The sequence below is a fragment of the Odocoileus virginianus genome, chromosome 5 (assembly GCF_023699985.2).
Source record: "Odocoileus virginianus isolate 20LAN1187 ecotype Illinois chromosome 5, Ovbor_1.2, whole genome shotgun sequence".
NCBI classification, from domain to species: Eukaryota; Metazoa; Chordata; class Mammalia; order Artiodactyla; family Cervidae; genus Odocoileus; species Odocoileus virginianus.
In genome coordinates, this window is record NC_069678.1 from 78,563,111 (window position 1) to 78,590,041 (window position 26,931).

Genomic DNA, 26,931 nt, shown 5'->3' on the forward strand with positions numbered 1-26,931 from the left:
TGTCAGAATCATATAGGTGGAACTTTATGAAAATCCACTCCAGGCCTACTGAATGAAAGTTGCTAAGAATGAAGACTGGAAATTTTTATCACACGTTTCCAGGTGATTCGTATGCACTCTTTTGCTGTCTATGCAAGCATTGGTATTTGAGATCTATTGGTATAGACATGACCATTGCACTTAAATAGAACCATTCCTTGTCTAGTGTTTGAATAGGGTTGTGCCCTTGTTTAAGGCTGTCCCTAGAGGATTGTGGGCCTGGCATAATTCACCTGGTGCAGACCCACTCTATTATGTGGAATTTACTCAAACACATGTATACTGATCTGTGTAATACATGTGCTTGTGAGTGTGCCTGTAAACACACACATAGGCAAACATATACATCAAAAAGCATAATGTTCATTGTCTTGTATGGGACATGGAGAAGCCACCTTATTTGTAACACCAAGAGATAAGCCTGTCTTTGTACATTTTCTTCAAGTTATGTTTCACAATTTTTATGTATTTATTTTCTTCTTTATTTGCATCTTTGTTTATAGTCTACCTTTAAAAAAAAAAAAAAACAAACTAATCTGTCGGTTCCAAAATGGCAAGGATCTTAGTGGTCTTACTTATTGATAATCACTAGTACTTAGCATATTGTCTGATATATAGTGTGGATCCCTAAAATATGTGTGTTGTGTGAGTGGATTATAAAGAGAAAACAAGTAAACCAAATATATAAAAGTATACAAAGAAGAGAAAGTTTATCAGACACTAATCTTTATCCTAAGGTAACTATAATCCAGTTCTGTGTTGACTGGTCCATGTAAAGGTAGGTGTATATATTCAGAATCCCCTCTTCTAAATGAATTATTTTAAACAGCTTCACTTCTATCCCTTAACTATCTGCCCACCCTCAATTCTATATTCTTCACTTTCAGGGTTAGAGTAGAAATTAATCATTCATACTACCCTTGTAAGGCTATGGGTAGTAAGTCAGCTCACAGGATTATTTTTTGTATTGAAGAGGTAGATTTCCATAGAAATACATATTCAGCATTGAACAGAGCTGTTTTTTCTATGGAAAAATAAAGGATTGTTTTTGTATAGGCATATGATAGCTGGTAGTGGAACACTATACAGTATCTATAAGGAAAAGAGTTACGAAACTAGGAGTGCTTGTAAGAAATTTTTAGAAAAGTAAGACTTTGCGTAAGTTCTGTTGAGAAATTTATTCTGCTGAGGCAAGAGAAGAGAGGTCCATGAAGTGACCCCATTTTGTGTCTTCACCTTACTCTAGAGCATTGCTGTCCTCTTCACATAGTGGAAAACAAAGGAGAACCTGCAGAGGCATATGTTTCCTAAAAGCCTTGACCTTGAATTGACACATGATATTTTTACCTACACTCTGTTTGCCAAGAACTAACCAGGTGGCCACACCTATATGCAGGGATTGTTTCTCAGTAGTAATTCTGCTCTGAAGGAAGGAAAGATGAATCATGATGGAAAGCTAGTCATTTGTTCTGTCATATCTAGAATGCCTTGTTCCTCTCTACTCCCAGCTTCTCTCTTACTATTAAGAAAGATGATATGACTAAAACTCTATTATGTTATTAATAGAAATTAGCAAAAAATTAGCAAAACTAGTAACTGTCTCTGCCTTCATGGATATTTTATGATAATGAGAGAGATAATAAAATCACAAAAATCAATATATATTGGAACTGTGACAAATATCATGAGGGATATGCATGCTGGCTTCGACTAGTTATATATTAGGAGGATTTAATCTGGTGAAGGAGAATGGATAAAGAATTTTGAGGATCGGTGACTGCTCTGGAGCTCTGAAGGTGGATAGGAATTTACTGTGTGAAAAGGAGGGAAGCACATGTCCAAGGGAAAAGGGGGAAGCAGCATTTATAAAGGTTTAGTGGGTAGGCAACTAAAAGACCAGTGTTGCTAGGAGTGAAAGACATGGGTAGGCACAGGGTATAAGCTTAGGCCGGAGTAGTAGATAGGGATCAAATCTTTTTTGCCATGTTAAGAATTTTGATTATTATCCTAGGTACAATGGGAAGCAAATGAAGTTATTTTAAACAACAGGATGATACAGTTGACTTTGTACTTTGAAAATATTACTGTTGAGAGTAGTGTGGACTGGGAAAAGAATGGAGACAGTAGACAGATTAGTAGACTATTGAATAGTCAGTGTGAGAAATGATGGCTTGGATTAAGATGATAGTAATGGAGGTCAATTGCAGTGGAGATATTAGACAGATATTTAGGGTTAATGTTGACAGAAAGGTAGACCTGACAAATGAAAAAGATGTACTATGTTCTTGTACAGAAAATGTCAGTGTCATAAAGATGTACTTCTATGTAGGATAATTCGAAAATTAACAAAATCCGAATAAAAATATCTCCAGGCCCTTCCCCCCCCACTTTTTTTTTTTTAATTCTAGGAACTAAACAGAAATAGTCAAGAAAAGTTTAAAGTCAGAGAGTATTGAAAGGGTCTTAGCCATGCAGTATTATGAATGACTTTTGTATTTCTGATTTTTACAATTCAGTGTTTTCCTGACATCTTTTATTGAGGTAGGAAATGTGGAAAAGACAAATTAAAGTTACAGAATTCTAAATTCTGCTGCAATTTCTTGTTTATCTTGTTTATTAGACTTTGGAAAATGTCTGACTATTCAGCTCAGAAAAAGATCAGAGCTAAAAAATAAACCATATGGCACTTGATGTATTCTGAAAGGGATTTAATTTTAAGAAGTCATTGAGCTTTTGTTTCTGGCACTTCAGATGGGAATGAAAACACAAAAGAAGGATAGGGTTCTCAGGTAATGGAGAAGGATAAGAAATAGTGGGGTAAAGGCCATTTCTTTCAGTGGGATTTGAGGGTGTCCTAACAAGACATAATTTTACATTTTCACATTCTTAAAAGTTGGCTTTGGCCACCAAATCTTTTAAGGAAGCAATTTGTAGACTTTGAAAATTTTTTTGGAATTTTTATTGTGCCAGTTGAGAAGTGCAGACTATTGGATATGTAGGATTTTGCTTTTTCATTCTAAGGCATCTTTTACATGAACAGTTTTGTTCCTATATCCCCCTCCAAGGTAGCCACTGTAATTCTAAAATATACTTAGTGAAATTATGCTATTAGGAACAGTAAGTATGCAATTTAAAATCATAGTGTAAATATACGTAAGATGATCAAAACATTGAATCTGACTTGAAGGGGGCATTGGCCTAAACTGAAACACAGGCATAAGAATCTGACAGTGTTGGTCATTATGTTGCTAATACAGCTTATGTCTTGGGCTCCAAACTAGTGGTTGGTATCTTAAATTGGAGACCTGACAAATCTTAATTCTAAGAAGATGTGAGGTTTGGTAGTGATTTCTTCCAGAAGCATTTTCTCCCATGGAGGAAAACAAGAGAAGAAACTGAGGAAAGTCTTCATGATATTCTGACAGGTGGCCCAGGGCAGTTTTTAACTAAGGATTCTGTTAGAATAAGAACATCTGAACCTGTCAGTTCTTGGATTTGTCTACAGGATAGCTTCAGTAGTTCATGCCTTGTCACTTTGCTATGGACTTCCTCTTACAGACTCAGAGCAAAAAGTGACAGAGAGACATATTAGTAACATGTAATAAGACAGGTTTCCACCTGGGATACAAGTTTTCAGATTTGACCAGATAATGACAAGGGTTCTCCATTCCTACAAGACAAAGTAACTCAGCATTTGGGAGCTTTACCAAAAAGAGAGGAGAGTCCAGACCTAACAAGAAGATTCAGTTACCACACCACTGTATTGATAGTTAGAGAGAGCCCCCCCCAAGGAGGGAGGCCCAAGAGTCCCAGAGGAAAAGACTATTTTTGAGTTGAGTGTCTTAGATGTGGCAACAAGGAGGGTCTCTTTGGATCTTGTTGGATTTCAGGGTTGTCAACTGCCAGCTCACCAAAATATCACAATAACTGAAGAATCTGTTGATATCAAGCAAAGCAGAGCTTTCATTATGCAGTAAGGGAGAACATCACCTTTGCAGACTTAGTAGTATTTCTGAAAGTTTAAGGGTAATATCTCTGAAAAGTTAAGGGTGGATATTTACAGGTAAATATTTAAAGGTTAAGGGTTTGGGAGTCTTGGCTCCAGAGTTTTAAGGAAGGGCTTTAAAGCAGGAAGGGCATTAGCTGACTGTGGCTCAGATCATGAACTCCTTATTGCCAAATTCTGACTTAAATTGAAGAAAATGGGGAAAACCACTAGACAATTCAGGTATGACCTAAATCAAATCCTTTATGATTATACAGTGGAAGTGAGAATTTAGATTTAAGGGACTAGATCTGATAGACAAAGCGCCTGATGAACTATGGACAGAGGTTTGTGACATTGTACAGAAGACAGGGATCAAGACCATCCCAAAGAAAAAGAAATGCAAAAAAGCAAAATGGCTGTCTGAGGAGGCCTTACAAATAGCCATGAAAAGAAGAGAAGCGAAAAGCAATGGGGAAAAAGAAAGATACCCATTTGAATGCAGAGTTCCAAAGAATAGCAAGGAGGGATAAGAAAGCCTTCCTCAGTGATCAGTGCAAAGAATAGAGGAAAATAATAGGGAAAGACTAGAGATCTCTTCAAGAAAATTAGAGATACCAAGGGAACATTTCATACGAAGATGGGCTCAATAAAGGACAGAAATAGTATGGACCTAACAGAAGCAGAAGATACTAAAAAGAGGTGGCAAGAATACACAGAAGAACTATACAAAAAGATCTTCACGACCCAGATAATCACAATGGTGTGATCACTTACCAAGAGCCAGACGTCCTGGAATGTGAAGTCAAGTGAGCCTTAGGAAGCATCACGACAAACAGAGCTAGTCTAAGTGATGGAATTCCAGTTGAGCTATTTCAAATCCTAAAAGATGATGCTGTGAAAGTGATGCACTCAATATGCCAGCAAATTTGGAAAACTCAGCAGTGGTCACAGGACTGGAAAAGGTCAGTTTTCATTCCAGTCCCAAAGAAAGACAATCCCAAAGAATGCTCAAACTACCGCACAGTTGTACTCATTTCACATGCTAGTAAAGTAATGCTCAAAATTCTCCAAGCCAGGTTTCAGCAATACATGAACCGTGAACTTCCAGATGTTCAAGCTGATTTTAGAAAAGGCAGAGGAACCAGAGATCAAATTGCCAGTATCCGCTGGATCATCAAAAAAGCAAGAGAGTTCCAGAAAAACGTCTTATTTCTGCTTTATTGACTATGCCAAAGCCTTTGACTGTGTGGCTCGCAATAAACTGTGGAAAATTCTGAAAGAAAGGGCAATACCAGACCACCTGACCTGCCTCTTGAGAAATCTGAATGCAGGTCAGGAAGCAACAGTTAGAATTGGACGTGGAATACAGACTGGGTACAAATCAGGAAAGGAGTATGTCAAGGCTGTATATTGTCATCCTGCTTATTTAACTTATATGCAGAGTACATCATGAGAAATGCTGGGATGGATGAAGCACAAGCTGGAATCAAGATTGCTGGGAGAAATATCAATAACCTCAGATATGCAGATGACACCACCCTTATGGCAGAAAGTGAAGAACTAAAGAGCCTTTGATAAAGTGAAAGCGGAGAGTGAAAGAGTTGGCTTAAAGCTCAGCATTCAGAAAACAAAGATCATGGCATCTGGTCCCATCACTTCATGGGAAATAGATGGGGAAACAGTGGAAACAGTGGCAGACTTCATTTTTGTGCGGCTCCAAAATCACTGCAGATGGTGACTGCAGCCATGAAATTAAAAGACACTTACTCCTTGGAAGAAGAGTCATGACCAAACTAAACAGCATATTAAAAAGCAGAGACATTACTTTGCCAGCAAAGGTCTGCCTAGTCAAGGGTATGATTTTTTCAGTAGTCATGTATAGAAATGAGAGTTGGACTATAAAGAAAGGCGAGTGCTGAAGAATTGATGCTTTTGAACTGTGGTGTTGGAGAAGACTCCTGAGAGTCCCTCGGACTGCAAGGAGATCCAGCCGGTCCGTCCTAAAGGAGATCAGTCCTGAGTGTTCATTGGATGGAGTGATGTTGAAGCTGAAATTCCGATATTTTGGCCACCTGATGCGAAGAGCTGACTCATTGGAAAAGACCCTGATGCTGGGAAAGATTGAGGGCAGGAGGAGAAGGGGACAACAGAGGATGAGATGGTTCGATGGTATCACCGACTCAACGGACATGAGTTTGGGTAAACTCCGGGAACTGGTGATGGATACTGAGGCCTGACATGCTGCAGTCCATGGGGTTGCAAAGAGTCGGACACAACTGAGCGACTGAACTGAACTGAACTAAACTTTGAAGCAGGGAATCTCATTGGCAATGTTTGTGATATAAAAGATTAGGTGTTCCCTGGTGGTGCAGTGGTAATGAGTCCACCTGCCAAACGAGATGTAGGTTCAATCTCTGGGTCGAGAAGATCCCCTGCAGAAGGAAATGGTAAGTCACTCCATTTTCTTGCCTGTGAAATCCCATGGACAGAAGAGCCTAGCCAGCTACACAGTTCATGGGCTTGCAGAGTTGGATAAAACTTAGTGAGTAAACAACAACTTTGGACATGAAGATTAGAGTCTTAAAGCTAGTCTTGATAAGTAAGCAGGTATTTTATAGGGAAGAAATTGGTCCTCCTGAGTTATCTCTTGGGCTGAGAAGGGGACTGTTTGCCAAGATTAAGAATCTATCATTTTGAGAAGGGAGCTGAATGATGATTGAGCAAATTGTTGTCCAGGCAAATGATTTATGGGAAGGTCCTTAAGCAAATAATGAAGCTATTTACTGATTTATAGCATTAAAACTCATGGTAAAGTCATATTGAGGTAGGTGAGCCTCAGTTTTTAGTTCTGTTAGCCACGCCTTGTGAATGCAGGTCATCTCAGTTCTCCCATGTCTTAGCAAAGTTACATACACTTTGCCATTAAAGTGTTACACATTGTTAGATTTAGTCTCAGAAACCTTATAGTTTTGGTTCCCATTGTAAACAGTTTTTTATGTAAAACTACACTTGTGTGTGTTTTGCTAATGTATGGTTTTGAAGTAGATTTGTGTGTAACATTCTTGTCTTAGATATGCTTGAATTTTTTAGTAGAGGAAACCATATCATCTACAAACAATGAGTCTTAATTCTGCCTTGCAGATTACCTTGTCTTGACTTAACTAGAATTTTCAATGTACTGAAATAAAAGTGGTGATTGTACATGTGGCAGAGATATTTATTGCCTACTGGCTTTTCATTTCCTCTTCTATATTTTCAAGCCCTCTTGCAGGTGTATAGGGCCTAGTTCTGGCCAATAGACTACAAATGGAAATTATGTGGATCCCTTCCAGGGTGCAGCATAGAAGAATTGATAAGAACTCTCTTGTTAAAGTGACAGTGAGGTCTCCTGTTCTAGATGGTACAGCTGCAAGTTGTTCAGCCTATCTCATCAGCACAGGTCTTGGGCAATTTTGTGTAGTGTGATTCTCTTGCTAACCTGTATTACCATAAAGTACAGGGGAAAATGAACCTTTATTATGTTAAGCCACTAATTTTCAGACTTAATTTGCTCTTGCAGTGCAACCTGATAGGCTGCAGCACAAAACTAATAGTATGTGCCTTCTTGTCTTGATCCTGTCTTAGATAGGATCATGTCGAAGGTTTCATGCCTGTGAATGTTGTTTGCAGTAGATTTTTGTTGGATATCTTTTAGCAAGTTAAGGAAGTTCCCTTTGAAATTCCTTGTTTTCAAGGAATTTACAGTTTTGAATTATAAGTGGATGTTGGATGTTACTGAATACTTTTTTCAGCATCTATTGAGTTGATAATGTTTTTTCTATGGTGAATTAATAGATTTTCTATTGATAACCCATGCTTGTATTCTTTGAAAGTACCCAGCTTAATCATGTTGTATTCGTTTTTGATCATCACTGAATTTAATATGTTAATATTTTATTTAAGATAATTTTCCACATATTGTCATGCATATTGTACATGCATGTGTACTAAGTCGCTTCAGTCGTGTCCCACTCTTTGCGGCCCTTTTGACTATAGCCTGCCAGGCTCGTCTGTCCTTGAGATTCTCCAGGCAAAAATACTGGAGTGGGTTGCCATGCCCTTCTCCAGAGAATCTTCCTGACTGAGGAATCAAACCCGCATCTTTTATGTCTCCTGCATTGGCAGGCAGGTTATCTACCACCAGTGCCACCTGGGAAGCCCATGGTCACTAGTAAGAGTGATCTATAATAATCTTTCTCCTACTTTTCTTCAGTGGTTTGGTAGCAGTGTTATGATCACAGCATAAAATTAATTGAGGGTTATTTTCTTTCTTGGAAGCAGTTTGCCAATTTGTTCCTTGACTCTTTATTGGGCTGTTAGTAAATCCGATTGTTAGTGCATCTTCTGTGGAACTTTCTTCATAGGCATCGAGGCTTGGGCTGTGGGAGTTTTCTGTTTTTTTTTTCTGCCATGGATTTCTCATAGTTCACTGACCTGGGACCACTACCACCAAACAGTAGCTATTTGACTTTACTTCAGTTTTCCTCTCTTATAAAGTGTAGATAGTAAAAATACCACAGAGGTTGTTGTGAGGATTAAACAAATTATTTATGTAAGTGCATAGAAGAGTGATCTAAGAAGGAAGGAATTTCCCCCTTACCCCCTAAAGATTGGCAAACCTAAGAATTACATATCATTTTCATTGCATTATTTTGGAATTTCTTCTAAATTTTTCTCTAGTATAAAGAAAGTACGTTTCCCTTAAACTAAACCAGATAGTTGAGCATATGGATTTTTTAAATTGGATGAGGTAGGAATTGATCATTCACTTGAGTAGGATTCAAAAGGAATGTTTTCAGCAAAATTGAGAAACTCATCAGTTGCCAATATCTGCTTCTCTTCCTTTTTACTCAGAACTATGGCACTAGTGATAAAGAAGCTGCCTGCCAATGCAAGAGATGTGTAAGAAATGTGGGTTCAGTCCCTGGGTTGGGAAGACCCCCTGGACTGCACGGTAATGCACCCCAGTATTCTTGCCTGGAGAATCTCAAGGACAGAGGAGCCTGGCGGGTTACGGTCCATGGGGTGGCAAAGAGTCGAACCCAGCTGAGGCAACTTGGCACTTGCAGCGCCCACCGGCTTTGTCCTTACTATCCTGAAAGTAGTGCTTCTACCGCACTTCTTTCCTATGATCATCATCCTCAACTACGTCCCAGCAAATTCCATTAGAATTATTTTTATTTATTTTTATTTCCCATGATGAAAGAGAAATTTTCAAGTATGTAGTGTAGTACCAGTGTGTAGTGTGTAGTACCAGTCTTCAACAAATATTTTTTGAATAAGTGAGTTTCCTGGTTCCTATGGTCTTTCTTCCATTAATTTAACTGAAGTTCCTATAAATTATAAATTTTATGGGCACAAATATGGTTTAACTTATTTTATAAGCAACTTTTCAGGAACCTTATTTCCATAGTATGGCATAACTCAACCATTATATATCACATACTTGAAAAGTATGTTATCTACATAATTACATTTATGCAGTTACAATGAGCTTGGTGTATGAAATTTTCTTTTTTAACCTGTAACAATTTCAGATTGGTTTAAAACTATTAGATTTTGTCTTGGTGCATTTCAACATCTGCAATATTGGAATTGTTACATTTCTGAGATCTTATAAAAAGGATTTAAAGAACTATTTCCATAAATGTAAAAAGAAAAAAATACTCTTTATGCTGAAATATGAAGGTTTATGTAAACAGAGGAAATAAATACTATTGTCTTTCATGAATCAAACTCTCTGCTTTGTGTTTGTACTAATTTTCTCTTATTTATTTTCTGTAGCAAACCCGAAAGATTATTGCCCCAGTTTATAGATAAGGAAATGAAAACTTAGAGTAAATGACTTGCTCATGGTCACATAACAAGCAGGGATTTGAACCCAGTTCTTTGAACACTCTAAGCTAGGGTTCTTGAGGAATCATCCAAGAAATATAACTTTTCCGTTATTAGCCAATGTAAGGACATTCCATTTGATTTCTGGAGGTGAATGAGCAACCTATGGAAAACTCACAAGAGCTATGAAAATGCTTCTGAAGCTAAGTCGAAGGTTGAAAATTTGAAGTGGATTCTTATCTCATCCGCTTATTATACCTTCCATTCCCTCATTTTGATATATAATTTTCCAAAATATTTATTCTAATTCCATGGAAGGAATACATCCCAGCTGTATCCCCACTGCACAGTTACTCATTGTATCTATTTAGTTCTAATCTCCTTCCTCATTGTTTTATCATTATTTTTTCATATCTCTCATTCTGGATGGTAATATCTTTGAAGTCTCCTGTTAGATTTATCTGTGACTACTGTCTCCTACCTTGTTCAGTACTTGGTCATAGAAGATGCTTAATAAATATGGGATAGTATTGCACTACATACAGTATTCAAGGTTCTCTGCAGTGTGCCCCTCTCCGCCTCTGCGATATTCTCTCCCATTACTTTCCTACACACCTAGCCATGTGATTGTATATTCATTGTTTATTCCTTGTGCCTTTTCTTCCACTTGGAATGCCCTGTCTCCCCCTTTTCTCTGCTTAGGGCCTTGATTCCAGCCTACCTCCTCCATGAGACCTCCACCATTTAGAACATTCAGTTCAGTTCAGTTCAGTCACTCAGTCATGTCTGACTCTTTGTGACCCCATGAATCGCAGCACGCCAGGCCTCCCTGTCCATCACCAACTCCCGGAGTTTACTCAAACTCATGCCCATCAAGTCAGTGATGCCATCCAGACATCTCATCCTCTGTTGTCCCCTTCTCCTCCTGCCCCCAATCCTTCCCAGCATCAGGGTCTTTTCCAATGAGTCAACTCTTCGCATCAGGTGGCCAAAGTACTGGAGTTTCAGCTTCAGCATCAGTCCTTTCAATGAACACCCAGGACTGATCTCCTTTAGGATGGATTGGTTGGACCTCCTTGCAGTCCAAGGGACTCTCAAGAGTCTTCTCCAACACCACAGTTCAAAAGCATCAATTCTTCGGTGCTCAGCTTTCTTCACAGTCCAACTTTCACATCCATACATGAACACTGGAAAAACCATAGCCTTAACCAGATGGACCTTTGTTGGCTAAGTAATGTCTCTGCTTTTTAATATGCTATCTAGGTTGGTCATAACTTTCCTTCCAAGGAGTGTCTTTTAATTTCATGGCTGCAGTCACCATTTGCAGTGATTTTGGAGCCCAAAAAATGAAGTCTGACACTGCTTCCACTGTCTCCCCATCTATTTCCCATGAGGTGATGGTAAACATTAGAACATTAGAAGTTTATAAATGTCCTTCTGCAGGTATTTTCATTAGGACAGATTTGCCCCCTAGCATATCTGTCAGTTTTCTTTGTGTTAATACCCTCTCTCATCTGGTTTGTGAGTTCAAATCCCTGTACCTCTCTAGATCTCTGTGTTATTAGCTAATGTGTTATCCAAGAGATTCTTGGTGAATAATCTGATAAAGAGAGAAACAGTTGTAGTCACCCAGAAGAGGCTTTATGTAGAGCGTTGCTGACTAGTTTGTGGAGAAATTTTAATAAAAAGTGAAAAGGTCTGCAGTCGACATGACTCAACTGGCATTGAAATTAATGAAGAGAAATAATCTCTATAAGCCAAGTGGCTCAGATTTGGATATAATTTGAGAAATAGCATTCTAGCACTTTTTTTTCCCTTTCCTATCAGTCTTTAATATATACACTTGTATATGTTGGTCATGGACCTCTTTGAACTTGTTTTTGACATTCATTGTGTTTTTACTTTGTCTCTGTGACCAGCTAACAATAGAGCATTTTTCAGTTTTTTTTCTCTCGTTCAGTCTGAATCACATATTCTTGGTCAGTTATTTGGGACCATAACTGAGTCATTTCAATTACATGCTATTTGGTTCTGGAATGAAAGCTTGATTCTCTCTGTTAACTGCTGGCTCACCATATGTTGCTGTAATTCTGGAAAGCAGTGAAAATTGTGGTAGTATTGAAGGAGGAGTGGTGTTTTAATAATAAATTGCTTACATTTGTTTTATAATATAACTAATTCACACATCTAGATATTCTGCAGGAAACAAATTATGGAAAATTTTTAGATATAAGGTAGCCATTATTAACCCTGGGGAAATGAATCTGAAAAAGATTAAAGGTCACAGTGACCTTCTTAAAGATCAAATATTTAGCTGATAGTAGCTGCTAGGACAAAATTTCATAAAGGCAGGGACTTTGTTGTGTTCACTATTGTACTCAGCACTTAATATGGTGCTTGCATGCCAAGTTGCTTCAATAATGTCTGACTCTTTGCGACCCCATGGACTGTAGCCTGCCAGGCTCCTCTGTCCAGGGAATTCTCCAGGCAAGAATACTGGAGTGTGTAGCCATTCCCTTCTCCAGTAATATGGTGATGGGAAGTTAAATATGTGTTAAGGAGCAAGAAAAAGGAATTGAATTTATTTAACTCCAGATTATCACTCCCATCACTCCATCAAAGCTACTCTTATTAAAATTGATACTATTCCAAGTCTTTTCTACCTTGATTGTCTTATCAGCAACATTTGACTGAACTAGTTACTCCCTTTCCTTGAAATACATCATTTAATTGACTTCCAGAATAATACATTGTCCATTTCCTTCCCCTTATTCCCTGGCCATTCCTCAGTCTGTTTGCTTCTCATCTTCCCAGATTCTCGACAGTGGAGTATCCCCAGGGCTCAGTTTTCAGAGGTTTCCTATTTATACTCACTTTCTTGGTTATATCACTTAGTGCCATATTTTTAAATACCATTTAGACTCTAAAAATTACCAGCTTATATGTTTAACCTTGAGTCTTCTCCTGAACCTCTACTCTGATAGTTTGGATGATTGGTAGATATGTGAAGCCCAACATATCGAGAACCAGACTCCTAATATCTTATTCTTCCATCTGTCCCATTGGAAGGGTAGAACTAATTTACACAAACTCAATTCTTCCAGTTGATTTCACCAAAAAACTTTGATGTTATCATTGACAGTCTTATTAGCAGATCCTGTTGACTGCATCTTCCAGGTGACATTTGAATCTGATCACTTTTTGCCTCCACTGCTATCAGAGGCAAACCAGCATTCTTATCCATGCTTTGTTGTCAATAATTTCTTAATTGATTTCCTTGACTCTGCCTGTGGACATACTATAGATTGTTCTTGACACAGTAGCCAAGAAGATATTATTTTCAAAAAAATAAATAAATAAAAGAGCCTGTCTTTTCAAAATAGAAGTCTAAATCCTTAAAATTTGCCTTTTTTACTTTATTTCCTACTATTCAGTCTAGCCCTGTTGGCTTTCTTGGTATTTCTAATTATCAGGCATACACCCTACCCAACCCACAGAATCTTTGTGTGTGGTTTTTTTGTTAGTTTCTCTCTTTCTGGAATGTCCGCATGATTTAGATCTTGTGATATTTAATAGGGTCTTCAGGCCTATACTCCATAGAATTTTGCTAGGGTGGTTCTCTCTGTGAGGTCCCCATTGACCACCCTATGTAAAATTACAGCTGCTTTCCTACATACCCCTCCCACCTCACCCAGCAGCATTTCTTATTTCCTTTATTTTCCTCCCATGGTATTTACCATCCTTCGATATACTGTATGTTTTACCTATTTATTTTAGAGAGGGTTGTGTGTTTTTAAATGTTTCTCCTTACAAGAATGTAAATTTTACTAGAATGTAAGTTCTACAAGGGTAGGAATTTATTCATTTATCTACCTTGATTTATTATGAAGTAATGGATGGGTATGAGGACTAGAATCCTGTTCTGTTTGGCCTCATAGCTAGACTATGATTAGTTCATGTGTATTTGTCCTTTGCTTTATATATCCATCCCTACCTTTATCCCACTCCTACTCAGAAGGCCTTGGAATTGATAAAGTTCTGTAGATTTTCAGTTCAGTCACTCAGTCGTGTCTGACTCTTTGTGACCCCATGGACTGCAGCATGCCAGGCCTCTCTGTCCATTACCAACTCCTGGAGCTTGCTCAAATTCATGTCCATTGAGTCGGTGATGCCATCCAACCATCTCATCCTCTGTCGTCCCCTTCTCTTTCTGCCTTCAATCTTTCTCAGCATCAGGTGGCTAAAATATTGGAGTTTCAGCTTCAGCATCAGTCCTTCCAATGAATATTCAGGACTGATTTTCTTTAGGATTGACTGACTGGTTTGATCTCCTTGCAGTCCAAGGGACTCTCAAGAATCTTCTCCAATACCACAGTTCAAAAGCATCAGTTCTTTGGAGCTCAGCTTTCTTTTTAGTCCAACTCTCACATCCTCACATGACTACTAGAAAAACCATAGCTTTGACTAGACGGGCCTTTGTTGGCAAATAATGTCTTTGCTTTTTAATATACTGTCTAGGTTGATCATAGCTTTTCTTCCAAAAAGCAAGTGTCTTTTAATTTCATGGCTGCAGTCACCATCTGCAGTGATTTTGGACATGTGGATTGAATAATCAGATTATTAAATGTTTAGTCTTAGAGTGGTAGTAACGATTGCTATGCTCAGTAGCTCAGTTGTATCTGACTCTGCAACCCCATGGACTGTAGACTGCCAGGCTCCTCTATCCAGGGGATTTTCCAGGCAAGAATACTGGAGTGGGTTGCCATTTCCTTCCCCAGGGGATCTTCCCAACGTAAGAATCGAACCCACGTCTCCTGCATTAGCAGGCTGATTCTTTATTGCTGAGCCACTGGAGAAGCCCAAAATAGCTTTTAACGTTTGAATTCGCTTACTGAGGACTTGTTCTGTGTCAAGAATTTTCATGTGTTTTACATACATTATCTTTTTTGTTAAATCTATTTTGCCACGCAGTTTGTGGGATCTCAGTTCCCCAACTAGGGAATGAACCCAGGCCATGAGTAAAAGCATGGAATCCTAACCATTAGATCACCAGGGAACCCCCTAATGAAATTTACCTTCAAATATAGCTATGACATTGTAGTTGATTTTTTTTTTACTTTTACAAATGTTGAGTGTGTATGTGTATAATGTCACTATATATATATATATATATATATCTCCTGTGTATACATATGTGATTTTTAAACAGGTCATCAGAACACCTCATGGGAGAGACTTCGATGATTCTTTGGAAAGGTGTGAAGACTATTTGAGTTCAAGGTCAGGCAGTAAGCCCCATCATTCAGCCAGGACCTTACTTGTTCATTCAGCACCCTCTACCATGCCGAAGCATTCTCCAAGCCCTGTGTTAAATCGAGCTTCTCTCAGGGAAAGGTAATGCTTAGTTTCTATTTCTGTATTAATTTTTGAATAATCATTAGAAAAGAGCAGGCAGTAATTATGTATGTCACATGATTATTTGTAAAAGGGTAATTTGATTTTAAGAGAGTTACTTTAAATTGTTTTTGCTTAGAACATATTGCACAGTGTCAGATACTCCTCCCCAGCCCAGTTCTCTCAAAGTGAGTTTATTAACTATAAGTGAGTTTATTAATTAGAGTCACTTCAACCCTAATTAAATATTGTAGTTCCCAAAGTGAAAAATAGAGTATATGATAATTGTTTTTAAGAGATTCATAGGAATTTAAGATTATAGTCATGACTTATGTATAAAAATAGCATAGTTATATTTTTTCTTTTACCGATGATAATGATACTGTATATTATGGGTTCATGGCACCTGTTTTCATCAAATTACCTATCCCCAACTGCCAAGAGAATCTCAATCCTGTTAATGATCTAGTTCTCCCTCTAAAAATGTTTTGGCAAACAAAGTTAAGACACTTGTTATAATTTGAATGTGAAAGAAATAATTCCTCTTCATCTATTTTTGTTGTTGTTGAATCCAAATTGAAAATTCCTTGCCTCCCTCACAGTTAGTAACATAGAAAACAAGAATTGTCATAAATTTAAAAAAAAAAAAAAAAAACACCCAACCCTTGGTATATAAGAAATTTTGTAGAAATTTGAAAACCTAAGAGATATACTGTCAACACATAGAAATATAATCTATCATCACACATAGTATCAAAAAGCTACAGAGTCACAGAGTCTCTACAGCATGCTAGGGCATCAGGCATAAAGAAGAAAGCTTAAATTAGCTGTAGAGAGTCTATCAAAAGGTCATCTCCGATGATTCAAACAAGATGATTCAAACTGATGATTCAAACAAGAGTATGTCAGTTTGGGAACTGTAGTAAAGCACCCTTGTTATGAACGCATAAATTTGTTTCATCATTAGTCCTGTAACCATTTGAAATAGGTATATGAAGGAATACTAGAGACGCTCATCCTAAATTAGGGAATTTTGACTAATGTTACTTCAAGTCAATCATGCCTCTAGAAATCAAGTTCAGATAGGTAGGTAGGTAGGTAGATAGATAACATGCCTACATACATCTATATAGGGAGATATATGTCTGTGTATCTGTAGGTTTTAAAAGTTTAAGAGAAGCTCTTAAAGAGAGGTTTTTCTACTGAAGTCTGATAACTTGTGCCTCTGTTATCAGGGGACTTTCTTTGCATTCCACGTCTGCTCAGATGTTCAAACATTCAGTTGGTGCTACTCTACTTTTCCCTACTTTTAGAATTAAGCACTTGTGGTTTTCTTGATTAGGTTCTTTGCTATATCTGTAGGTTTTCAAGCATTTTTTTTAACCTCTAACTCCTTGGATATCTTATTATAAACCTTGATTTATTTTTCTATCTTTTTGCATATTTTGCAGAAGTCTCCAATTGTCCACTGGTATAGTAAAATATCAGACTTAATCTTGTGTTGTTTTTTCCTTGTATATAATTTTGTCTCAGTATTTTGAAGTCAGGTTGATAAATTCTTCATTGAGGCTATTTTCAAAAATTCTTTACTGAGGCTAGCTAATGTCAGCTGTCCCTTTTTCATATTTCAGGGGATGGTTTAGAGTAGGTGACAGCATTTATTTTGACGTTGGATAGTAGATATAGATAAATAAGTTCTTTGCTAGAAAGATAGCAGTGATTCAAATATTAAACATTACATATTTTACCTATGACTTGAAGAAATTTGAGGTACTTTCAAAATTAAATAATATAATAGTTATTTAGTTTGAACACATCTAAATAAGTTGGTAAAATTTTATTTGGGTACTTTCTAGTATAAATAAACTAGTTTATTTTCACTAAGACAGAACACCTCTACTTCATGTGTATTTTCTAAAAAAATCTAGATATAGTCTGTAAAGGAAAGTAAAATATATCAGACAATATGTCTTTAAGACATATTACCAAGAGAAAAAACATTTTATTCTTTTTAGCATGCTTAGTACCATATGTTTAAATATAAGACTTTCTATGATCTGGCTTTTTAGGTCACTGAGAAATATACTAGAGTGTTTATACAATCCATTGGAATCAATAAACAATTTAAACTGATGTAAACGTAGATTGTATGTCCTCAGCAAAATTGGGAGTATGACAGAACATACAGCTCTGTTTTTTCTGGGTACATATTCATTAAAATTAAATAAGTTTTCCTCTAAGATTGATGTAAAATGCTGACTCCTTATCATGTATAGGAATAAACACACTTTTGAAAGCTTTATCAGTGACTCTAAGCAGATGACTTTATTTATTTATCGTGAAGGTCCTTTTTGCTTTAAGCCTTTTAAAAGAATAGCTCCAGTAGAGTTAGTACACCATATACGGGTTTCACTTTTGATTATAAGTGTTATGTTTCAAAAGCAGTTTTCTCTTCTAAGTATAAATATTAATATTATGGCATAATAATTATATTAGCTTATAGAGTTATTAATAAAATCAGACTAAGAAATAATAGCAGATCTATTTTAATAGGAGCTGATATTCTCATGCTAAAGGTTTTGCTTTCTAAAAGGAGTAAGACTGTTAGGCAATCATTCCTTATACCACAGCACAGACTAGTGGATCCTCTCACAGTATCATCAAAGAGATCCTCCTGGAACTGCACATTTGAGTCTCTGATTTTCAAGATGTGTTACATACGTAGCCAATAATAAGGCCTGCCAATATATTTCCATAAGTGGCAGGCAACACTTCCTATTACAAATGCAGGAGATTAAGATTTAGATATAGTTGATCATCCATTATTGATTGCATTCTTTGAAACAGATTATGTAAACCATTTATCCTGCTTACTAGTTTATACTTTGTGTAAACACATACAATTATAACTTTGTAAGGACAAACTAGAAGCTAGAAGGTTTTAAGCAAACTATTAGCATTTTAGGAACTCATTCCTTTTTAATGAATCCGTCTGCAATGCAGGAGACCCTGGTTAGATTCCTGGGTTGGGAAGATGTGTTGGAGAAGGGATAGGCTCCCCACTCCAGTATTCTTGGGCTTCCCTTGTGGTTCAGCTGGTAAAGAATCTGCCTGCAATGAGGGAGACCTGGGTTCAATGCCTGGGTTGGGAAGATCCCCTGGAGAAGGGAACAGCTACCCACTCCAGTTTTCTGGCCTGGAGAATTCCATGGTCTGAGTCGGACATGACTGAGTGACTTTCACTCACTTTCTTTATAAAGGAATTATCAAGAATATGTCATGTAGATATGTTATAATCAGATGGATGTAGAAATTTTCATTATCACTTAAATAAAGCAAGATATCTTAATTATACTAGTGCCAGTTTTGAGTTTGGGAAATGCATGAGAAAGAGAAATGATGGACTGCTTTACTTCTTCTTTGGCATGTTTAATTCCAAGAATGGAAAATAATTTTAAAGGTACTATATGTGGAATTATTGCTAATGTAAAAATTTATATCTTTGTTTAGAGATAAAGCTCTAAAGAATTATATATGGACATTGTTAAAATGGTTAGGTATATAGATTTGCTGTTTCCAAAGCATGTCCAACTTTCTTAGACTATTAATTGAACATATTGTGAGGATCTAATACTACAGTTGAGGTTAAATATTTGATTTTATATCTGTCTCTCATCCTCAAAGAAAGAAAATATGTTATTCTCATCCTTATATGTTATCACAAAGAGATAAGAAAAAATAACTATGTGTCTGGCATTTGGTGATTTAATTTTCTCTCCCTCTGGCTGCAAGTCATCTTTGTTTTCTATGCCTACAGGTTCCATTCTGATTGGTGTTCACCTTCCAACTGTGATGAGATCCATGACCGGGTAAAGAATGTCTTGAAATCACATCAGGCTCATCAAAGACATTTATATGTTAGTTTCTAAATTTTTCTCTTGAAGGCTTTTTTTTTTTAAATTAGGCATGAAAACCACCCAAGATGTTTAAGGCGTGCAACATTTAATCCCTGGGAAAGAAAAGAAAAAAGATACAACCTCCATTTAATGGAAGTCAGTGGTTTAGCTAAAGGCAACATATCTAACTTCCTGTTTGACCTGAGTCATTATGCAAAATGTTTGACATAGATCATGTTAACTATAAAAAAAATTAGTGATAAGTATCTCATAAACAGTCAGTAAGTAGTGACCTCATGATAATTTTTCACAGCCTTCAAAATATGTTAACTCTTGTTTTATGACCCAGAATAAATTCCATTTCCTGCAAATAGATTTGATTGAATGGTAGAATGAGAGAAGGGATGAGACATGTGTTTTGGAGAAGTTTCCCAGCTGATTTTTATGTTAATTAAATACTTAAAAGAGGAAAAAAAGAGGTCAGGTTTATCAGTTTAGTACTAAATAACATTAGTATGAGAATCTGACATAAGGCAAATGAACATTTAAATGAATGACAAGTGGGAAATAATTACAGTATATTATTCTTTTTATGTTTGGTATCTTGTTTCAGTCATTTATTTAAAAACAATTGTTTATCAGGAGTCATGTTGGACACCAAGCTTGGTCCTGGGGATATAACTGGATTATGTGACATTGACATCATTTTATACAGTTGAAAGCTTCTATTATGCATACTGATTTTAAATTAAACTTGTTTTCAAAGTATAATATAATTACAGATAGTCCCAGTGACTGCCTCTCCCAAGGTTAACATTATCCTAACTTCTAATAACAAGATTAGAAGTGTTAGAAGATTAGAAGTAAAAGTATTGCATATTTTTTATGTTTATAGCAGTGACACCCTACCATGTCTTTTCCCTTTTTTTTCTTACTTATTTCATTTTGTTTTTCCAGTTCAGATATTTTTGCAATCCAGACATCTTGTTACATAGTTCTTCACTCTTGCCTGCTGCACGGTATTTCATTGTGTGAAAATACTACCGTTGGTTAATGTATTCATCTATTGATGGACCTTTGGGTTGTTTCTGGTTTGAGCTATTTTAGAACTGTTATGAACAGTGTGTGTCCTCAGATAACACTGTATATATTTTATTTGGGTATGTTGCCACCACTGTATTGCTCAGTCATAAACTGTATAAACATTAAGCTTTTCCAAGTGATTTTAACAATTTACACTCCCACTACCAGAGTGTGTGAGTTCCGTTTGTTTCATTTGCTCACTTCTACTTGATAGGTTGTGTGCGTGTGTATGTGTGTGTGCATACATGCATTTTAATTTTGGCATTTTGATTGTGAGAAGTAGTTTTATCACATAATGGTTTTAATTTGCTGTTTCCTGGTGACTAGTTTATTGACTGTTTGGGTATTCTCTTTCGTGAGTATTTGTTCAAGTTACTTGCCCATTTTTATACTGTGTTGTCTCTTAATTTGTTAAAATTTCCATGTAGATTCTTGATATGTCAGATATATGTTTTATAATTTTCTTTTCCCACTCTGTGCCTTGCCTTTTCTTTCTCTTAATGATATCTTTTGATGAAAAGAAGTTCTTAAGTCCAATGAATCCAATATATCTTTTTTATTAGCATTTTTAGAATGTTTGCTTATCAATGGAAATAATCAATGAACAATCTAAAATAGGAATAGAAAGGTTTTATTAGAACCAGACTGAGAAAAAAAAAAATAGAACCAGACTGAGAACTATAGCCCAAGAGATTTGAATTGTGAAGGAGTAGCACTTGAATTGTGTTCTGCCAGACTACAAAATGGAGGAGGCTTATATCAGCAAAGATGATAGATAGGTATATGATAGATAGATGAGTTAATAAGTAAGGATTGGTCATGGTCCGAAATGGCTGTGTAGTCACAACAGGAGACCTTGTGACCTTAAGATTGCAGCTGACTGCTGCTGCAGATGTTGTCTGCTAGTGTTCTTGAGTTCGATAAAGTTCAGAAAAGCTGCTGGCCATAAGAACTGCTGGCTGTAGTTAGCATAAAGTTCAAGCCACATGACAAACAGGCCAGAATGCCTTCTCCATCCCTCAGTAAGTGAAAACTTCTTCTCTTAGTCTCCTTCAAGACTCCATTCTATGTTTTCTTCTAAAGACTTTTTGTTTTCTTTCACATTTAAATATATGATCTAGTTGGAATTATTTTTTCTGCATAGTGGTAGGAAGGTGGCAAATTTCAAGAAAGTTTCAAGTTCTATAACTGTGGATGTCTTTTTCTTTCTAGTTCTGTTAACTTTGTTTTATATATTTTGAAGCCATGTTGTTGGTTGGATACAGATTTCAGACTACGATACAAACCTTTTATTGTAAAGTGTCCTTCTTTATTTCTAGTGTTATTTCTTGTTTCATAGTACTGTGTAAGCAGCACCTACACTGCTCAGTGTATAGTTATAGCAACTTTATTTTGGCCATATATACATGGTGTATATTTTCCATCCTTTTTTTAATCACTATATTTAAAGTGTGTATCTTGTGAATAGCACATGAGATTTTTTTCCGGATTGAAAATCTAGAATTTTTATGTAGACTGATGCAGCTTTCATTTGAATTAATAACTTTTTTTTTATAATCCTTTTCCTTTTTTTTTTCCATTTATTTTTTATTAGTTGGAGGCTAATTACTTTACAATATTGTAGTGGTTTTTGTCATACATTGACATGAATCAGCCATGGATTTACATGTATTCCCCATCCTGATCCCCCCTCCCACCTCCCTCTCCACCGGATCCCTCTGGGTCTTCCCAGTGCACCAGGTCTGAGCACTCATCTCATGCATCCAACCTGGGCTGGTGATCTGTTTCACCCTAGATAATATACATGTTTCGAATGCTGTTCTCTTGAAACATCCCACCCTCGCCTTCTCCCACAGAGTCCAAAAGTCTGTTCTATACATCTGTGTCTCTTTTTCTGTTTTGCATATAGGGTTATCGTTACCATCTTTATAAATTCCATATATATGTGTTAGTATACTGTAATGGTCTTTATCTTTCTGGCTTACTTCACTCTGTATAATGGGCTCCAGTTTCATCCATCTCATTAGAACTGATTCAAATGAATTCTTTTTAATGGCTGAGTAATATTCCATGGTGTGTATGTACCACAGCTTCCTTATCCATTCGTCTGCTGATGGGCATCTAGGTTGCTTCCATGTCCTGGCAATTATAAACAGTGCTGCGATGAACATTGGGGTGCACGTGTCTCTTTCAGATCTGGTTTCCTCGGTGTGTATGCCCAGAAGTGGGATTGCTGGGTCATATGGTAGATCTATTTCCAGTTTTTTAAGAAATCTCCACACTGTTTTCCATAGCAGCTGTACTAGTTTGCATTCCCACCAACAGTGTAAGAGGGTTCCCTTTTCTCCACACCCTCTCCAGCATTTATTGCTTGTAGACTTTTGGATAGCAGCCATCCTGACTGGCGTGTAATGGTACCTCATTGTGGTTTTGATTTGCATTTCTCTGATAATGAGTGATGTTGAACATCTTTTCATGTGTTTTTTAGCCATCTGTATGTCTTCCTTGGAGAAATGTCTGTTTAGTTCTTTGGCGCATTTTTTTGATTGGGTCATTTATTTTTCTGGAATTGAGCTGGAGGAGTTGCTTGTATATTTTTGAGATTAATCCTTTGTCTGCCTTTTCCTTTTTATTAACTTGTTATTCAGTTTTTTAAACTATGTTATTGGTTGCCCTAGAGATTGCAACTTGCATACATAACAAATTATTTCTTTGTTGACCTCGCCAATAATGTTGGGACCTAAAAACATTTAACTGTTTTTTTAACCTGCCTCATTTTTTGGATATCTATTATCTTGCATTTTGATTCTACATATATAAAACCACAACAAATTCATTTTGTTTGTGTAGTAATGTTTATTTATTTTAATCACATATTTACCCTTTCTGTTATTCTTCATCCTTTCCTGAGAGTCCATGTTCCAATTTCACTTTTTGAGTCATCTTCCTCCTCCCTGTAGTACTTTCTTTAATGTTGCTATCCTGGCTTTGAATTCCAATTTTATTTGTTTAAAAGCATCATGGTTCCACCTTTATGTAGGCTGGTTTTACTGGATATAAAACTCTGTATTGCATCCAGGTTGGTGGCTGTTTCCTTTTGGCACTTGGTCTTTATTTTTTGGCCATACCACAGGGATCTTAGCTCCCCAGTCAGGGACTGAACCGCTGCTGTCAGCAGTGAAAGCATGGAGTCCTAACCACTGGACCACTAGGGAGTTTCCTCCTTTGACACTTTGAGGAAGCCATTCACTGTCTTCCGGCTTCTTTTGTGTCACTTGAATAGTCACTTGTCATTCCTTTGAAGTACTGTAGGGTTTCCCCATGCTGTTGCATTTAAGATTTGCTCTTCAGCTTTGTGTTTAGTAATATTACTATGATATGCCTAAATGTAGTTTTCTTGGATTAATTCTACATTGTTTGCAGAGCTTCTTAAATTTTTAGATTGATATCTTTCATCAGTTTTGGAAAACTCATCATTCTTTCTTTAAACATTGCTTCTCTTCCAATACTGTCTCTCTGGAATTTCAAATTACACTTCTATAGGGTCTTTAGACTATATATCATATGTATCTTATGCTTGTTTTGATGTTTTTAATTTTTTGTCTCATTAAAGAAATTTAATTTAAAGTTAGGAATCTCCCATATAGGAAAACCCTAAGCCCAGAGGCCCTCTCTAGTGAATTCAACCAAACCTTTAAGGAAAACATAATGCTAGTTTTACACATTCCTGAAAACAGAAGAAACAATTCATCCTGTGTCATCTCATGATATCAACATTTCTTCGAATGTCGAATAGATAATGACATTACAAGAAAAGAAAAATAGACCAAAATCCCACATAATATATACATAAAAATCCTTAACAACATGTTAGCAAATTAGAATCAGCAATATATAAAAATGAAAACGTATCATAATCAAGTGGACTTATCCCAGAAACACAATGTAAATTCATCCTATTAACAGATTAAATACATTTTGTTCTGTGTCATTTCAATGGACAGAAAAAGCATACAGCAAAGTTTAAATCTATTCATGTTAAACACTGCTGGTAAAATTGAGGTAGAAGCATACTTCCTTAACCTAATTAAGAAGCATCTTTAAAAAATCTACTGCTGACATTACACTTAAAGGTGAAAGACTAATGCTTTTTCCCTCTAAGCTCAGGAGCAAGGCAAGCAAGCCCTCTCTCACCATTCCTTTAACATCATACTGGAAGTCTTAGATAATAAAGATAGATAAGAACATAGATAAAAGGCTTAAAGGTTAGAAGGGAAGAAACAAAACTATTTGCAAAGGATATGGTTATTTATGTAGAAAGTTCCAAATGATCTACAGAAAAACTCCTAAGAAGTAAGTTTATCAATGTCATAGGATAAAAAGAAAGTAGTTTTTTCCTATATACTAGCCATGAACAATTGGAATTTTAAAAAAGAAAATTCATACAGTTTATAATAGCACCAGAAACTGAAGTGCTTACATATAATTCTAACAGGATTATACAGAATGCAGCATCTGCATTCTGAGAACTACAAAACACTTTTGAAAGAAATCAAAGATAGAACTAAAACGAAGTTACACCATATTCATTGGTTGGAAGACTTAATGTTAAGATGTCAGTTTTTCCCAGGTTGAACTCTAGATTGAAGGAAATCATAAAATCCCATCAAGCTTTCAAATGGATATTGATAAGCTGATTCTAAAATGTGAATGGAAGAGTACTTGAGAATACCAAAGGAGTTCTGAAAGAACAAAATTGGAGGATCCACCACCTAACTTTAAGACTTAACTGTAAAGCACAGCAGTGAAAACTGTGTGTTTGTTTGTGTGCTCAGTCACTTAGTTGTGTCCAACTCTTTGTGACCCCATGGACTGTAGCCTGCAAGGCTCTTCTGCCCCTGGAATTTTCCAGGCAAGAATCCTAGACCCGGTTGCCATTTCCTACTCCAGGAGATCTTCCCAACCCAAGGATTGAACCCGAGTCTTTTGTGGCTCCTGCATTGGCAAGTGGATTCTTTATCACTGTGCCACCAATAAAGACTGTGGTATTGATTAACTTATAGACACAGATATCAAGGAATAGAAGAAATAGACCCACACAAGTACTGATTTTTAACAAAAGTACAAACCCAATTAAATGGAGGCTTTGCATTTATTCTGTTTTTAACATGTGGTTGTGGACAACCAAAAACAAACTGCTGATACATAATTTAAAATATATCAAAAATATATCACAGACCTAAAACATAGTAGGGGCTTCCCTGGTAGCTTAGCTAGTAAAGAATACGCCTGAAATGCAGGAGACCCAGGTTTAATTCCTGAGTCAGGAAGATCCCCTGGAGAAGGGATTGGTTACCCACTCCAGTATATTGGGACTTCTCTGGTGCCTCTGACAGTAAGGAATCTGCCTGCAATGCAGGAGACCTGGGTTTAATCTCTGGGTTAGGAAGTTCCCCTAGAAGAGGGCATGACAACCCACCCTTGTGTTCTTGCCTGGAGAATCCCCATGGAAGAGGAGCCTGGCAGGCTGCAGCCCATGGGGTTGCAAAAGAGTTGGACATGACTGAGCGACTAAGCACAGCACATAACATAGCAGGAAATCCATTTAATTTATATTTTAAAATGACTTTAGATACGACATCAAACACATGATCTATAAAGGAAAAGGAAAGTGTTAGTTGCTCAGTCATGTCTGACTCTGTGACCCTGTAGACTGTAGCCTGCCAGGCTTCTCTGCCCTTGGGATTCTCCAGGCAAGAATATTAGAGTGGGTTGCCATTTCCTTATGCAGACTATCTTCTTGACCCGGGGAACAAGCCCCGGTCTCTAGCATTGCAGGCATATTCTTTGCCGTATGAGCCGCCAGAGAAGCCCTATAAAGGAAAAGGCAAGTTATTGATAAATGTGATTAAAATTAAAATATTTTGCTCTGTGAAGACACTGTTAAGAGAATAGATTAACCCTTGTCTGAATAAAAATATTTGTAAATCGCATATATAATTAAGGATTTGTATCCAAAACTAAAATATGTAAAACAACTCTTCAGGCTCAACGATAAAAAAAATAAATAAAATTAAAACTGGGCAAATGATCTGAACAGACATTTTATCCAGTTAGCATATGAAAAGATGCTCAATAGTCATTATAGAAATGCAAATGAACACAACCTGAGATACTATTACACGCCTATTAGAATTTGTTAAAGGAAACCACCCCCCAGTGCCTCCCTAAAAAGAAACCCCACAAATACTGTCAAGGATATGGAACAATAGGAATTATCATTCAATGCTGGTGGGAAGCTCAAACATATAGCCACTCTTGAGGACAGTTTGCAGGTAGTTTTGTGTAAGTTTAAACATACAGTTGCCATATGACCCAGCAGTCCATCTCTTAGCTATTTATCCAAGTGAACCGAAAGCATATCTTCACACAGAAACCTGTACATGAATGTTTATAGAAACTTTATTCATCATTTCCAAAAACAGCATGTTCTTTAGTTGTGAATGGTGAACAAACCATGGTAGAGCCATTCAATGGAATATAATTCAGCAATAAAATAGAGTAAGCTATTAATGTATGTTAAAACATGATGAACCTTAAATTTAGTTTGCTAAATGAAAAAAGCCAGAAGCCCAAAGCTACACATTGTATAATTTT

General features: G+C 36.7%; 1 protein-coding gene across 4 annotated transcripts in view; it reads left to right on the forward strand.

Annotated features, from left to right (window-relative positions):
* Positions 1 to 26,931, forward strand: part of SPATA6 (spermatogenesis associated 6) — a 143,599-nt gene that overhangs the window by 88,123 nt on the left and 28,545 nt on the right. For 2 of the 4 annotated variants that reach the window (XM_020869676.2, XM_020869677.2), the window contains exons 10-11: positions 15,111 to 15,295; positions 19,113 to 19,212. In XM_020869676.2, coding sequence (XP_020725335.1) covers positions 15,111 to 15,295; positions 19,113 to 19,212 — 285 coding nt within the window. Of the gene's footprint in view, positions 1 to 15,110; positions 15,296 to 19,112; positions 19,213 to 20,148; positions 20,242 to 26,931 lie in introns of those variants that run through there. The other 2 variants (XM_070468196.1, XM_070468195.1) reach the window with 2 other exon arrangements.